Source organism: Phragmites australis, chromosome 21 (genome assembly GCF_958298935.1).
Source record: "Phragmites australis chromosome 21, lpPhrAust1.1, whole genome shotgun sequence".
Lineage (NCBI taxonomy): Eukaryota > Viridiplantae > Streptophyta > Magnoliopsida > Poales > Poaceae > Phragmites > Phragmites australis.
In genome coordinates, this window is record NC_084941.1 from 22,372,052 (window position 1) to 22,387,894 (window position 15,843).

The 15,843-nt window shown below is 40.8% G+C and overlaps 1 protein-coding gene across 1 annotated transcript; it reads left to right on the forward strand.

Annotated features, from left to right (window-relative positions):
* Window positions 1-10,475: 10,475 nt before the first annotated feature.
* Window positions 10,476-13,405, forward strand: LOC133903239 (uncharacterized). The gene is made up of 2 exons (XM_062344550.1): window positions 10,476-10,834; window positions 12,758-13,405. Exons 1-2 carry the CDS (start codon window positions 10,476-10,478, stop codon window positions 13,119-13,121), a joined length of 723 nt encoding a protein of 240 aa, XP_062200534.1. The 3' UTR covers window positions 13,122-13,405.
* Window positions 13,406-15,843: the final 2,438 nt, after the last annotated feature.

Sequence of the window (15,843 nt, forward strand, 5' to 3'; positions counted from 1 at the left end):
GTGGGCTTGAGTTCTTGTTGCGTATTATGCCTCCGCGAGGTCGATTTGGTGATATACTCATTGAAGTCAATACAACAATATTTGATATTGGCTCTATTGTTGAAGGAGATTTTTATTCTAAGTTCCTTTTGAAAAACAAAGACGATGGTTTCACATGGGCATTATATGCAGTCTACGGACTAGCCCAAGATGAATCCAAATCTGGATTTTGGGAGAAATGGCTCATGTTTGTAGTGCTAAAACCCACCAAATTTTGATTGGGTAGGTTTTAATATCATGAGGAGACCAGAGGATAAGAATAATGATAATTTTGATCCATGCTGGCCCCATTTATTCAATGCTGTAATTGAAATAGTGGATTTATGGGAGATAGAGATGAAAGGTCGCCAATATACATGGGCCAATGATCTTGATCCTCCAACTTTCAAGAAACTTGATAGGGTACTGATGAGTACTGAGTGGGAAGCTAAATATCCGAAGGTCTTTGTTGAGGCTATGGATAGGGCAAGATCGGACCATGCTCCGTTATTGCGAATACATGAGCCCTCTTTCATTATGGAAAACAACCTCCTTTTAAATTCGAATTGGGATGATTAATTCGAAACGACTTCTATGAGATGGTAGCTAATATTTGGAAAGAAGAACATCGGGGAAACAATGCCATTGAAGTATGGCAAAATAAAATTAGATCCCTCAGACAATACTTGAGGGGTTGGGCCAAACATACTGTTGGGATCTTGAAGAAAGAAAAGAAACAACTGGCCAATAAAATTGATGAGCTCGATAAGAAGGCGGAAACAATTTCCTTATCACCATATGATGTGGCTTTCAAACATTATCTCAATGAGAAGCTTGCACATTGGTTGAGAGAAGAAGAGCTCAAATAGTATGAGTGTGCCAAAGTGAAAGAGCTACTTGAAGGAGATAATAATACCAAGTATTTCCAACTTGTAGCTAGTGGTAAGCACCGGAAACAAAGGATATACAAATTAGAAGATGAGAATGGCTCCTATATCAGGAAAGCTGAACTCAAAAGGTATATTACCAAATATTACAAGGGTTTTTTTTGGCAACCAGAGCTCAATAATTTTGCCTTAGAAGAATCAATTACAAAATGTAATCCTCACTGCATCTTTTGCCGAAGACGAGGTGCGACAAGCAATACTCCAGATGGAGCATAACAAAGCTCCTGGCCCAGATGGCTTCCCTGCTGAGTTTTATCAAGTCTTCTGGGAAGTAATCAAGGGTGAACTCATGGATATGTTCTTTGATTACCATCAAGGAAGACTGGCTATATACAACCTTAATTTTGGCACCATAACACTCGTCCCAAAAAAAAGGGTAGCGCTTGAAATTCAAGAGTACCGCCCTACTTGTCTGCTAAATGTCAGCATTAAGATATTCACCAAAGTTGGCACTAACAGAATATGTACAGTTGCGGAAAAAGTGATTAGGCCCATATAGACCACTTTTATGCCTGATTGAAATATAATGGAGGGTGTAATAATTTTACATGGAACCATCCATGAATTGCACAGGAAGAAGAAAAATGGCATAGCCTTGAAGATTGATTTTGAAAAAGCCTATGATAAGGTTAAATGGTCCTTTTTACAGCAATCTTTACGAATGAAGGGTTTCTCAACACAATGGTGTGCGTGGATCCAAAGTTTTGTTTCTAGGGGACATGTGGGCATTAAGATAAATGATGAGGCTGGCCCCTATTTTCAAATGAATAAAGGACTGAGACAAGGAGATTCTCTTTCCCCTATTCTTTTTAATATTGTAGCAGATATGCTTGCAATATTAATATCAAGATCCAAAAATGACGGCCAAATAATAGGAGTTGTTCTACATCTGATAGATGATGGATTGTCAATTCTGCAATACGCAGATGACACTATCATATTATGGACCATAATATAGAACAGGCAAAGAATAAGAAACTTCTTCTATGTGTTTTCGAACAACTCTCGGGGTTGAAAATAAACTTCCATAAAAGTGAGTTATTTCGTTATAGAGAAGCAAAGAAATGTGAAGAACACAGTTATTTGGGTGTGATATTGGTACAAATCCATTTAAATATCTTGGCATTACAATGCATTACAGAAAGTTACGAAATAGCGATTGGAAGGGGGTGAGGAAAGATTCAAACGTAAATTGAGCAGTTGGAAAGGGAAGATGATGTCAGCTGGGGGCAGATTAGTCCTCCTAAATTCTATTCTAAGCAGTCTCCCCATGTTTGTGATGTCTTTTTTTGAAATCCCCGTGTTCAAGTGGGCTCTAAATGAAAGTGGATTATTTTCAGACCAATCCATGTATAAGCAAATGATGAATCAACCCACTACAATTTCCCACAAGTGGCTATGGCAACTGAAACTCCCTTCAAAGATAAAGATTTTCCTATGGTATATAGGCCGAGGGGTTATCTTAACCAAAGATAATTTGGTAAAAAGAAATTAGAAGGGTAGTCTGAAGTGTTGCTTTTGCAATCACAACGAAAGCATTCAACATCTTTTTTTTTAATGTTCTCTGGCCAAGATCATCTGACAAATTGTCAGAATAGCTTTGAGTATTAATAGGCCTAGGAATATAGCTCATATTGTGGGCAATTGGTTACGGGAGGAGGGAACAAAGAGAAAAAAAACAGAATCTTAGTTAGGGTGGCCGCCATTTTTTTGAGCTATCTGACTTTGTTGTAATGATATTATGTTTAATAAAAAAACAAATATATTATTTATGCAGACAATTTTCAGAAGAACCTACTAGCTAAGGTTCTATAGACTACTACAAAAGGAGGAACAAAGGTAAGATATTTTGAATATGTGCCACGCTCTGGAGGTGGTGGCAATGGAAACCTTCGCAAAGCATGGATAGCGTTCTAGTTACAGAATAGATGTATGATGCTTTTTACCATGCTTTATTTCCTTATTGTTGCTGGCTATTAGCCAAACTTTGTAATAATGATGGTGAATGTATGCATCCCCGATGCAAAAAGCTGAAATGTTTTCCATTTTCTAAAAAAATGTGGTCGATGGACTTTAGCGGATAATTTAACCCGGAGGGGCCACTGGTACTTTGGTAATTGCAGAATAGTTTTGATTTGCCATCAGACAAATGAACTTGATAACTGTCATACCGGTGTGCAACATAATTTGGATCACTTGTTTGCGTTGGGCTTGTTCGTATTGCAGTACATATACATAAGTTCAGGGCATGTACATTTGTAGCTAAAACTGAAATTGCAGTACACTGTACATGGTGGCCTTGCATTGATGCTTAAGTTGCCAACTCTTTTTGATGATTTTGATGCTTGTGTTCTCAAAGCTGCCACAAGATCTTCATTGATCACATGAGCAACATCTGCTGGAGAGCGCACTGATGGCAGCTCTCGTGTCCTCCTCGATAGCATCTTCTGTTTTGCTCCAGTCCATTTCGTTTTCTTCTGCTAGCAAAATCATCCCTTTTCTTCGCTCGCTCATCGAATCCAGACCTTGCTTGCTCGAATCCAATTATCCATCCATCGAATTTGCATGCTGCGCCCGTGTAATTACTCGCTAACCTAACAGCCGTAAATTTTGTGGCACCGATATGAACTAGTGCTTTCTCAAACTAGCTGCGTAGCACAATTGTTTTTTTTTTTTCGCTCTCCACACCGGACACTGATATGAACTAGAGCGCCCTGATAGCAGCTCTCATCGCAGGCGCGCTTCCTATGTGTCCAAGACCTCATGTTCGCATGGAGGCTGGCAAGGTCGGCAGCGAAGGGGACGGGCTGCTGGCCGAGCGGATGACTTGTTTTGGTGTTTTTTGGGTCGAGCTGGTGCCACCTGGGTAAAGGGCTCTAATGGGTCAGGCCAACCCAAGACCTAAAACAGGCTTGCTGCTGGGTAGCATGGGTCAAGCTTTGGGTCAACCCATTTCAACCCACCTGCATCCTGATTTACTATGAGATTTTTTATTTTTATATTTTTTAATATTAATATTTAAATAAATAGACCATTGATAGAAAGATTACACAAATATACACCTACAGCCCTACAACCCTTTCAGAGGGCGGTTAGCATACCACGGTGGTACGGGTACCTCTTACCGTCCTCTTAGGGGCGGTTAGCCCCCCAGTGCAGAGCTTATACCACCCCTACCCGCCCACTCAGAGCTTACCGTTCGCCGCCATTCCTCCATGGTGAAACAGAGATATGGGGTCATGGTTTGCTATTTCACAGCACTTTGTTCAAGTTCTCCTCGAACACATCGTCACTTTTGCATGGGTCTCCCTCATAGTTAGTAAAGCTATCAATGAGAATTTGGATGTCCATGAGAAATGTCTGCTTAAGGAAGCAGCCATGATTTGGTATTAGGTATCAGATGGTAGTGGTGTTTAGGGAAACTGCAATGTCATGACCTTCTCGTTGCCTCGGCCTCGCCTTTTATAAGCAGGGATCGATGGTGTATGTACCAAATGTAGGTATGTAATTTAGAGACAGTGCATGCATTGGATACCTTCCCACAGTGAGCGGTCACTGGACTATGAGTAGTCGGCAGCGTGCGGTCACATCGGTCTAAAAATGTGGCTGCGAGTGGTTTCATCAGTCTGAAAAGTTGACAGCGAGGGGTCGCATCTCCCTGAAAAGATGGCAGTGAGAGGTGACTTCACTCTAAGAAGCTATTAGAGTGATGTCACATGGGATTAAAAAATGCATTAATGACATGATAAGTAGTAATGTCTAAACTTGTAATACATAGAAAGTAGATGTGCGGTCACATCATTCATAGAAGGCGACAGCGTGCGGTCACATGTAGTACATAGAAAGTAGACTAGTCTAAATATATAAGACCAGTTTGTGAATTGAACATGCATCATGAAACAAACATCTAAGTTACAAAAGCAAAGATAAAATCCTACTACTGTCTCCCCCACTATTGTCAGCTATTCCCACCATCATGGTCCCATCACCGCTGCCGCTGGTTCGCCCTCACGTGGCCCCTAGAGTAGGTCAGGTTGTCCGGTGGAACAACTTGCCTGGTAGGCCTCGTAGCGATCAAGGGAGTTGAGTCCTCCTCCTGGGTCTGTTGGGTCGGTAGTGGAATAGTGGGTAACTGAGACCGTGTGACGACGTCGTAGTCCGGTGTGCCTCCGAAGAAGTCCCTCATGAGGTCAAACGGGCACGGTTTGACCTAGGCTCATCCTCCTGACTCAGTAAGACGACTGCGATGAGGGGGAACGCCTGGAAGCGTCCGAACTGCCTCATCACACGGTGCGGTGAGTACTTCTCGACGTAGATGTCGAAGACGAGCGGCTTCTTCGTAAGCCAGTAGTCCTCGTTGTGGTCGTATAACGGATACATACCGAAATGCGTAGGTCTTGTATCATCAAGTGGCTGTAGGGGGTCCAGACCACATTACTGCGATCTAAAAAGCTCAAGGTTCACTGTCGCATGGGCCTCCACCAAACGACACATCGATAGGAGTCCAGATGCTACCAACCTGTACCATTTAGAATATTAACTGAATGTAGAACATTCAATAAATAAATACAGGAACATACACAGCTAATTCATGAAATACCGGTGCTTCCAACAATTGTCAATCATAAGTAACTCCCCAGGGCTACGTGGTTGGAAAACTCCTAACTCTGTCTGGTGAACGGCAGACAAGAAGCTGCAGTGCTTCTTATCCACTACAGTGTTAAGAAGCTCGGGCGTCGGTGGGTGAGCTATGTCTGCATTGAAACCAAATTTATAGTTTGTATCATATATATACACACAGTTACGAGAACAACATATAACATACAGGTACACATAGTTACATGAAAATATTACAACATATAGGTACACAATCAAATAGAAATGTAAGGTCCAAATACAACATACATAGGTAAGGCAAAAACCTTACAAATATAAAATCGAGATACGCTAAACACATTCACACTTGACCGCCGTCATGACCTCATCTATATAGCAGGTGTATTTTTCGTACAGTTCTTGTATGTGTGACCATTTTTGTTGCACTTGTTGCATCGCTTCACCTTTGGACCTGCCTCGGATTCTTCTATATCATTCTAAATCCGTCGAGTTTGTCGACATCACGGTGTGTACTTCATATTCTCTTTGTCTACCATGTACATTCGCACGGGATATGGATCACTTGTAAACGTATCAACAATGTTGTAGCCATAAAGCTCATGATTCCATATCTTTAGTATCTGATCCTTCATAAAATAGCGTGAAACATATTTTTGGGGCAGCATATTGGAGTCCCCACACGCAATTATGATGTGTGTACACGACCTATGTACCAATTGTGGATTCTGGCACATACAGATGCATGTTCCATTCCTAAGCACGAACTCCTGCACATGGCGCTCACATTTGCCACCCCTACGACCCTTATCTCAGTACAAGACACTGAACCTGTGCTCCGTAGTTCTCTCCTGATTTGCGAGGTGCATATGTGCCTTCTTTGTAGCCTTCTCCATGTAGTCACATAACATCGATCCATACAGCATCGGACATCCCTGGAAACATCCGAAAATATGTCCAACGTTAATACTGGAAAACTATACTTCTGATTATCAAAACTCTAACAAAATTACCGAAACCGATGATCACCTAACAATACATTTAGTTCACTACAATCAATATTGCTCCTAAGCAAACTAACCAATTTAAACTAATTAAACCCCCATCTACTTAATACATTTTCTAATTATCTAAAATTATTACCTACATCACTATTTTGTAAAATCTAGATAATCGAAACTACCGTACTCTAAATACAACTATATATCTGATGGCTATCCTAACATATTGAAATAGATATTTATAATATACTACAAAAGACAGAAAAACCTCATTTTCTGATTATCTTGCTCAACCCTAGGTCTCATATAATGTAACTACTATTATGTCACTAAACCCTGGATCTAGTGGTATTTTAATTACTAATAAAAACATAAGTCTAGAAAAATTACTGGAAACTAAGATCCAAAATCCGCAGATCAAAAACAATAGGGTTTCGCCATGCTGCCTCCCTCTCCTCTCATCCGCTCTCTTTTTTTTTGGATTTAAATGACTATTTTAACTAATTTTCAGCTTTTTTATAATGTGTTGGGTGGTGAGGGGCGCGCAGGGGGCTAACTGCCCCTGTGAGGACCGCAAGGGTCCTAACCTTTCTCTCAGAGGGCGGTAAGGGGGGTCGCTGGGGGACCTACCGCTCTCTGAGTGGACGGGTAGGAGCGGTACGGGCTTTGCGCTTGGGAGGGTAGTGGCTAACTCCCCCTGAGAGGGTGATAAGAGGTACCCATACTACTGTAACATACTAACCATCCTCTGAAAAAATTATAGTTTATTAAAGTACGATAGACGTCTATTTGTACAAATCTTTTCATAAAAAGTTTATTTATTTAAATATTAATATTAAAAAATGTGAAAATAAAAAAACTCGATTTACCACTATTGAACGGTCAAGGGAGTGCTATCCCGTGCGCGTGAGCAGAGAAAGTCACGCTTCATCTAGACAGCTCAAAAAGTTTTCTTTTTTGAAAAGTTTTTTTCCACATTTTTTCTTGTTTTCAAATTTTCAGAAAAACTTTTGGAGCTCAAAAGTTTTTGAAAGAAAAAGTTACTGAGAAAAAAATTTTGAGAAAAAATTATCGAGAAAAAGTTTTATGTGGGCTGCTACGTGGGCTAAAATTTTTTTAAAAAAAAGTTATGACAGAAAAGTTATAGAAAAAATTTTGAGAAAAAATTATCGAGAAAATATTTTGAGAATGGGAAAAAGTTTCGAAAAAAAGTTATAGAGAAAAAATTATCAAGAAAAAAAGTTATGAAAAAAGTTACGAGAAAAATTACCGACAAATTTTTCAGCACAAATTGATCAACAAATTTTTCAACACAAACTTTCTCAACAAAAATTTCAGCCGAAAACTTAAAAACCGGCCGGGCCAATGCGGCCCAGCCGGTCTCAACACACGTGCGAGCGTGCGGCCCAGTAGCAGCCAATCAGCAAGGGGCCGCTTGGACAGGTCGTCCACGCGTGACTCGAAAACGGACGAGCGGACATTGCCGAAGTGGGCCACGACTTCCCAAGTCGCGCGGCGCATGCTATCCTGCGCACGCGTGAGCAGAGGAAGTCACGTTTCCTCCAGACAACTCAAAAAGTTTCTTTTTTTGGAAAGTTTTTTTCGGTGTTTTTCTTTTTTGATCTCAAAAAACTTTTCGAGCTCAAAAGTTTTGAGAGAAAAATTATTGGGAAAAAGTTTTTGAAAAAATTATCCAGAAAAAATTACCGAGGAAAAAATTTTAAGGAAAAGTTATTGAGAAAATGTTTTGAGAATGAGAAAAAATTACCAAAAAAGTTTTGACAAAAAAATTATAGAGAAAAATTACCAAAAAAATTTACTCACAAATTTTTCAGCACAAACTTTATCAAAAAAATTTCAATATAAACTTTCTCAACAAAAATTTCAACCAAAAACTTGAAAACCGGCCCGAACCAATACACCCCAGCCGGCCTCAACACGGCTGTTAGCTCTCGTTCTCTCCAGACTTCAAATCCTACCCAACTATTCTCATGTCAAGCCACTCCACTTCCAAATCCGTCGACCGATCACCCTCCTCCGTCACCATCTCCCCCAAATTCAGCCACTAGCTACCCTCCTTGGCGAAGAAAAAAAAAAACAAGAAACGGTAAACGAACAGATAAGCTTCTGCAGCTTCATGGCAGTCTGTGAGGGATATGCGAAAGAGCTCGATGCGGATTCCCCTGGACGTGAGGAGTCCAAAGGTGGTGGCATCTTGGACGGAGACAGCCCATATTGCTCCAGCGACTTACGACGGCGGCGGTCAGTAGACCTCGCCTGTGCGGCAGCAAATCATAGAGAGAATGGGAGAAGTGTCTGAATAGAATTGGCTCAAATGAAAATAGGATTATGTGGGTAAAAGCGTTTTAAAAAATACGTAATGGAGGAAGAGACGAGCTCGCCGGAGTTCTCGCCGGACCCGAGGAAGAAAACAATCAACGCGGTGCTATTTGGTGCAAACTGGAGAAGATGAAGGAGAACAAGCCCGTGGATAGGCCGACACGGGTGCAGAAGGCGCCGCCCCGGGCTGGTGCTGCGGCGCGAGCAGCGGTGTCCCATTGCAACTTGGCCGGGCGGAGCAGCGACGGCGGGTATCCACTTAATTTGCACGCAAGGCTGCAGGTCCTCGTCACATACTGCGAATTAGAGTGAACAGCAGAGCCTAGTTTTTTTTAAGGTACGAGTTCTAAACACACACTATCATTGATCCTCGCTAAACATGCACGCAAGTGCGTATCCCTAACTAACAGGGGAAAACTCCGATGAGGCACGGAGTCGAGCTCAGTGCACGAACTCGTGTGGGCATCGAGGGAGCCATGCGCTCGTGCCATCTCGCTACACGCGCGTCCTCAACAGCGGAGCCTAGTCAACAAAATAAAAAATGCATCCAACTGATACTAAGAAATCAAGTTAAAATATATCTTAATTTATATTCAATTTTATATGTAAAAGTTATTAATTTTTAAATTAAGCTATCATCCATTACAAATCGACAATGATACTATCACTACCGGTTCATAACTAAAACCGACAATAATAGTTAAATTTTACTGCCGGTTCGTAACATGAATCGACAGTAACACTTGATGAACTATCATTGTCGGTTCATAGCTATGATCGACAGTGATAATCCAGTTATCACTGTCGGCCGGTGCCTTCACCCGGCAGTGAAGCTACAGTAAAACATCACTACTAGCTCAAACCATCAGCCAACAATGATGTCCTTCGTCACTACCAGTTCATAAGCCATATTAGGTGATTCTTTGAGTGCGGCTGATAAACCGGCAATGATACTCTATTACTATTAGCCCATTAAATACCGACAGTGATGGCCGGTATATATAGCTGGTTTTGTAATAGTGTACGAGAGATTGTAACTATCTAAATTTATTTCTTGGAGGGCATCTTCAATTCCTCTAAGATTTATTTTTATATTTTGTCTCGCAATGTTTTAATACTGTATATCCCAAGAAACAAGAAAATGAATGGAGCAATATATTTTTAAAAATGAAAAGAAAAACTAGCTGACACACCTGGCTCGAATAAGCAACAATTAATAGTATTACAACAATAAGCCAAGATAGCGAGCGAGGTAAGTTAATTGGCAGCCGGCCACAACCAAGTAAGCAACTGTAGAACTACGAGACCCAGCTGAGCTGAGAACCCAAAGTGAACATTGCACGAACATTGGAGACAGACAGGCTGCCTGCATGCAGGTACAGATGTCGGTATACACAAAACTACAAAATGCATGCAACAATGTAATAACCTTGTAATTCCCTAAAAAAAAAAATGTAATAACCTTGTTTGTCCGATCGAGCTAGCTAGCTTATATGATGCATCTAATGTGGAAGATTGCATGAGCTGAGCATAGCAAAGGAATTAAGCATCGGCTATGTCAGGTGTGCACGTCGAGTCGAAGATGGAGAAGAATGGCGTCATGCGGATGCACGTGGTGGTGGTATGCTCAGCGGTGGGCATCCTTGGCCTTGTCGTTGCCATCCTGGGAGTCGCCGGCGAGGCCTCCACGGAGAAGGCGCTGGTCCGCGGTGACACCGACAGCGGCAACGACAGCTTCAAGTGCGTGTACCGGACCACGTCGGCGCTGGGCTGCGGCATCGTCGCGGCGCTGCTCGCGCTCACGGCCCAGGTCGTCGTCACCGCTGCCAGCGTCTGCTGCGGGTGCTGCCGGACGTGGGAGGTCCCGACGAAGACCAGGCCCATTGTCGGCATCGTGCTCTCCGCCGTCTCATGGTATTCATGTTTTCTCCACAGCGCAACATATTTAATTGTTTGCACATGAAACCCAATATAGAATTAGACATATAACTTTTTTCTAATTTATAACTGAACTGTTAAAGTTTTAATACTATTTTGATTGAAACTATAAAATATTGATGAGTATGCTAACGTACTCATTGCGTGATTGCAATTCATAGAATTGAATTAGGTTTCAACAGTCATTTGCTGTGGAATATTACAAATGAATGCCTTCGATTTTTTTTCCTTTTCCTAATATATATGAGAAACTTTTATAATTTTCATAAAAAATTGAGTAGAACATATTTTAGAAGTACTGCAAAAAACCACGGATTTTAGATGGGTGCTAGAATTCAGTCTAGGCGAGGGAGCAGCTAAAATCTATTGTTTTCTAATACATTGACATACAAAATCTGTAGTTTTGTAATACAACTTGTTAAATATATAGTTTGAGATAAGTTTGCCAACTTACTTGTAATTATGCAGAACTTACTAAAGAGTTATGCTAATATACTCATGTATAACTTAATTTTAAAAAATAGTGTTAGACAAGGTGTTTTGATTGTTGTACTTGGAATAGAATATTTTTTATAAAAAAATTAATCCAAAATTTTATTGATTCTATTACACATAGAGTGGTATTTATTTTTATTTTGGAATTTTTAAATATTATTTTTAACAACTTAATTATATACGGAGTTTGAATATAATTGTGCTTCAAAGTGGTTCATTATTTATCTCGACTTTTAAGTCTTATTTTTCTATTGACGGAAGTAAAATATTCATATAGATATGTGCCTGACATGAAATCTTTCTTTTCTAGATTTTAGTCTCCCTTTTTTTTATGTGTATTGGATATTCATATATAAATAGATTGATAAGGCTGTATTTGATATTGAGTCTCAACAAAAGAAAACATCTAAAACTTGTATTAGCGCTAGTTCCACTCACCCACTTGCATTGCATCAAAGAACTCATAGTTTTCGCTCTTTAAGTAAATCCACTTTGCGCGTGCACTTGCATGAGATGTAACCTACCTGATGCCTGTAAGTCGACAAATGATTACAATAACAGCCACTACTACAAACATTATTTTCTGGGACACTCAGTGCTTTTCCACAAACGATTTATATGACAAACCGTCTGAGTAGTTGATTAGTGCCTCCTACAATGTTAGGCCGTCTATGGAAACAAATTTCTACAGACGGCTGCTTCTGGTAATAGTTGATTTTTAGAAAATAATATTTAAAAATAGTTTCAGTGCTAGTTTTAAAAAACAACCGGCACTGATACTATCAATACCGGTTTTTAAGTACCAACCGGCAGTGATGAGAGAACGGACCCAAAAAATTTATTGTATCTGTTGTTAGCTCATCCTCACATCCGCTCGACTTGGCCAGATCCATCCCCGCGCGTTCACCCCAAATTTTTATTAAGTCACCCGTGCGTTCGCCCTCACCTCATCTCTCTCTCCACCTTATCTCTTCCGATAGATCCCCTCCTCTCTTCCTCTCTCCCACAAACTGGATCTAGCAGAGCAAGAAAGTGGTCCCAGCAGTGTGAGCCATGGCATCGAATTCGATCTTGAGTTTGGCGAAGACCATGACATCAGGTATAGATATCATTTTTTTTATTAACGTGAGAATTTTCTCAGAGTCTGTAATCACTGTAGGTATAGATGTTTGCAACAGCCGACTAGCAATTGATATCTCCTGAATAATAGTTCATAAAATATTTTCATATTTTTATTGTATTTAGTGGTAAAGAGTGGTCTCTCTAGTCGACTTGAAGAGTTAAAAGAAATTATTTTCCCCTCCAATAAGATAATATTAATACGGTAGTTTTGCGGGGTGGCTTCCGCGCGCGCATATATTTTTCCTAATAAATCTGGCATAAGGAGATATGTATACTTTGCAGGGTCATGGTGATTATAGTGGCGGCACTGTTCATCGCGGGCGCTGCGCTGAACACGGACGGAGAGAGACGGCCCACCGCCGACAACAAGTGCTACGTCGACCCGGGCAGCCCACTGTTCGCGGCGGCGACGGTCCTGTCTCTCGTCGCCACCGGCTTGCAGATCGCCTCGTACATCCTGCTCCAGGAAACGCCGACAGGAGGCTCCACGAAGACGCCGGCCAAGCAGCAGCCGGCGGAGTTGGCCACGGGGCAGCCGGTGCAGCTGGAGCCGCAGCAGGATGCAGAGAAGGCGGTCGCCGGTGGTGACCAGCCGCCTTCAGCTCCTGCATTGTCTGAAGCCAGAGAACCTACAGGTCAAGTTTGAAGCCTATGGAAGGACGTTTGCTCCAGAAGTTCATAAAATGGTTAAAACTGCAATGCCAACATTTGTATCTGCGTTATATATCTCTTCTTTTATTGAAAATCGGTGAAGCATCTAAAATTACTCTGCCAAGTGGACGACGGGGTTAAACATATCCTCTCGACCACCAATAAATTGCCTTTTCGCATTGTAATTTTGCAATCCTAGCTCCTTATGGGATGCCATCTTTGTTTAACTCGGTCTAACTATACATTCATGCAACAGGTAGTGATATATGTTAAGAGTACGCGAAAACATTACCAATATTATAAAGCCAAACACGAGGTCATCGACACCATGACATGATATTTTTTCAACAAAGTTTAACTATCTTACCTACATCCTCGGGGTACGACTACATGCACTTCTCCTCATATTCATCTGTTTGTCATACTACAGTTACATAGGTGATGACCAGTATTTATATGCATAGAAATACTAGTCCGACTACAACTCTATCTCTAACCACCTAATTTAAACTCAAGTATATCTATAACCGATCTTGTGCATATATATATTCGACACATACTCTAACAAACTCCACTTTTGATGAATATGCACGCCAACCTTAAAGCCGTCATGTGCCAACCTCCGTGCACGTATATTTCTTTTATTCAAAATCGGTCAGGAGGAGATATAGACGCTCAAGCATCAAAATGACTCTGACAAGTGGTTAAACATCCTCTCGACCACCAAAAAATTGCCTTTTCTCATTGTGATTCCCTTATGGGATATGTCATCTTTTGTTTAACTCGCGGTCTAACTATATATTCATGCAACGCATGCATAGTGATATCAATTGATCACCTATATATTAGCTCGATCTTATGTACCTCTACCCTAGCGTGGTCAAACTAGGAATTTCAACATATAATTAAATATCATTTAATTGGTACACCCCTCAAATATTAAAACGGTGCAAAACACGTCACTCGATTAGTTTCAAGGGCGGTTGTAGATGTTGTGGCTGTTATGTCAGCAATTTCGCCATGTCATCCGCCAGCTAGCATCTATCTATCTAGCCCACGTGTTGGTGGCTAAAAAAGTTCTATACGGTGCAGAGACAGGGGCTCTAAAGTTGGTGAACAAATTAAGCAGGTGAGCTATGACCGTCTCCTAACACCCCCCCCCCCAAACCCCTTTCACATTGGCAGTGATACTATCAGTGTTAATTTTTCTAAAGAACCAACACTAATATGTTTTTTCAGTGCCAATTCTATAAAACCTAGTAGTGATATTATCAACCCCTCAGGGTGAAAAATCTCCAACTACGCTCTCTCCTTATTTTCTCCTCTTTCTTTCTCTCTTCTCTATCTCTCTAGTTGTCTCACACCCGAGAACACTCCTCCCTCCGCTGGTGGTCTGTGCCTCGAAGCCATCACCGGCCCTCCTTGCACCGCGTCGCTCCCCACACCCATGCTCGCACCAGATCTACAAGAGGGAACCTAAACCCTAGATCCCTAAAGGCCATCAACAGCGAGAATGAGAGGGCTCGACATCCATGGAACTATCGCTGCCTCTTCAACCTCATCCACCTGAAGCCACCATCCTGGCCTCCTCCTCCTCCAGATCCATGTCTTTGCTGGCCCCTTCAACCTTGTCCACCCGAAGTCACAAACATGCGCCCTCCACCGTCCTTGTGTCGCTCATCAGTTGTCGTACTCCCCAGCCCCTACCTCCTACACGTTGTGCTCACTCACATCACCAAGCACACACCATTTTTCACACATTCTGTGATACATGATTAACAAAAGTATTTATTATCGTTTGTCATTTAAGCTGAGCAATTCTAAGCATGCTAGTAATCAAGCAATCATCCAAATAATCAATATAGTTGATGTTTGGGACCTTCTAGGGTACAGAATATAGGTAAATCTATTCCAAGGCATGGCATATACAAGCTAGGTCATAACAGTCTCAATATTTTGAAATTAACAACTTAAGCATGCATAATATTTAGCTCAAACAGACTCTTGGTTGTGTTTGAAAAGATGAGTTGAATATGGTCAACGATGTAGGACTTGTCTTCGCAGAAGTCTTCTTGTTCTTCTCCTTACTCATAATCCGGGTTCTCGAGGTCCTTTTCTAACGCTTCTTCTTCTAAAATATGCAAATTAATGTTGATGAGTGTTTGATCGAATAATTTTGCATGAATTTTTAGCCAGGAACAGACACTAAGGATGTTGAATCTAGTTGCTCTAGGGGGATAGACTCTACTATTATGCGAATCTTAAGTACAAAGGCTAAGTTGTTACTTTACACTATTATGTAAACATGAAGTATGAGGTCTAAACTATTATTCTACACCATTAGGTGTACTAGGTACGATTATTTGATGAAAACCATATCAAGTTATTATTCTAATATATTATAATTTTGAGGGAAAGCCTGATCAAATAATTATAAATAACCTAAGTTGATTCTATAGATTATCTAGTTGTGAGGCGACTACTAGGGTTCCCTATGAGTATAAGTGTGTATGTGTGTCTCTTTTCCTAGTTCATAATTATCTGGCATTTTAACTATAAGATATTTGTTTATTAATTACACTAGTTAAGTCACTATTTAACCAACCGAGATTGCTTTTATTTATTATATGCATCGATTAAACTATTAAAGAATATGTGCTAAAATTTCCCCATAGCCTAAAACATGGTTACCTATATTTATCTATATTTAAACTATT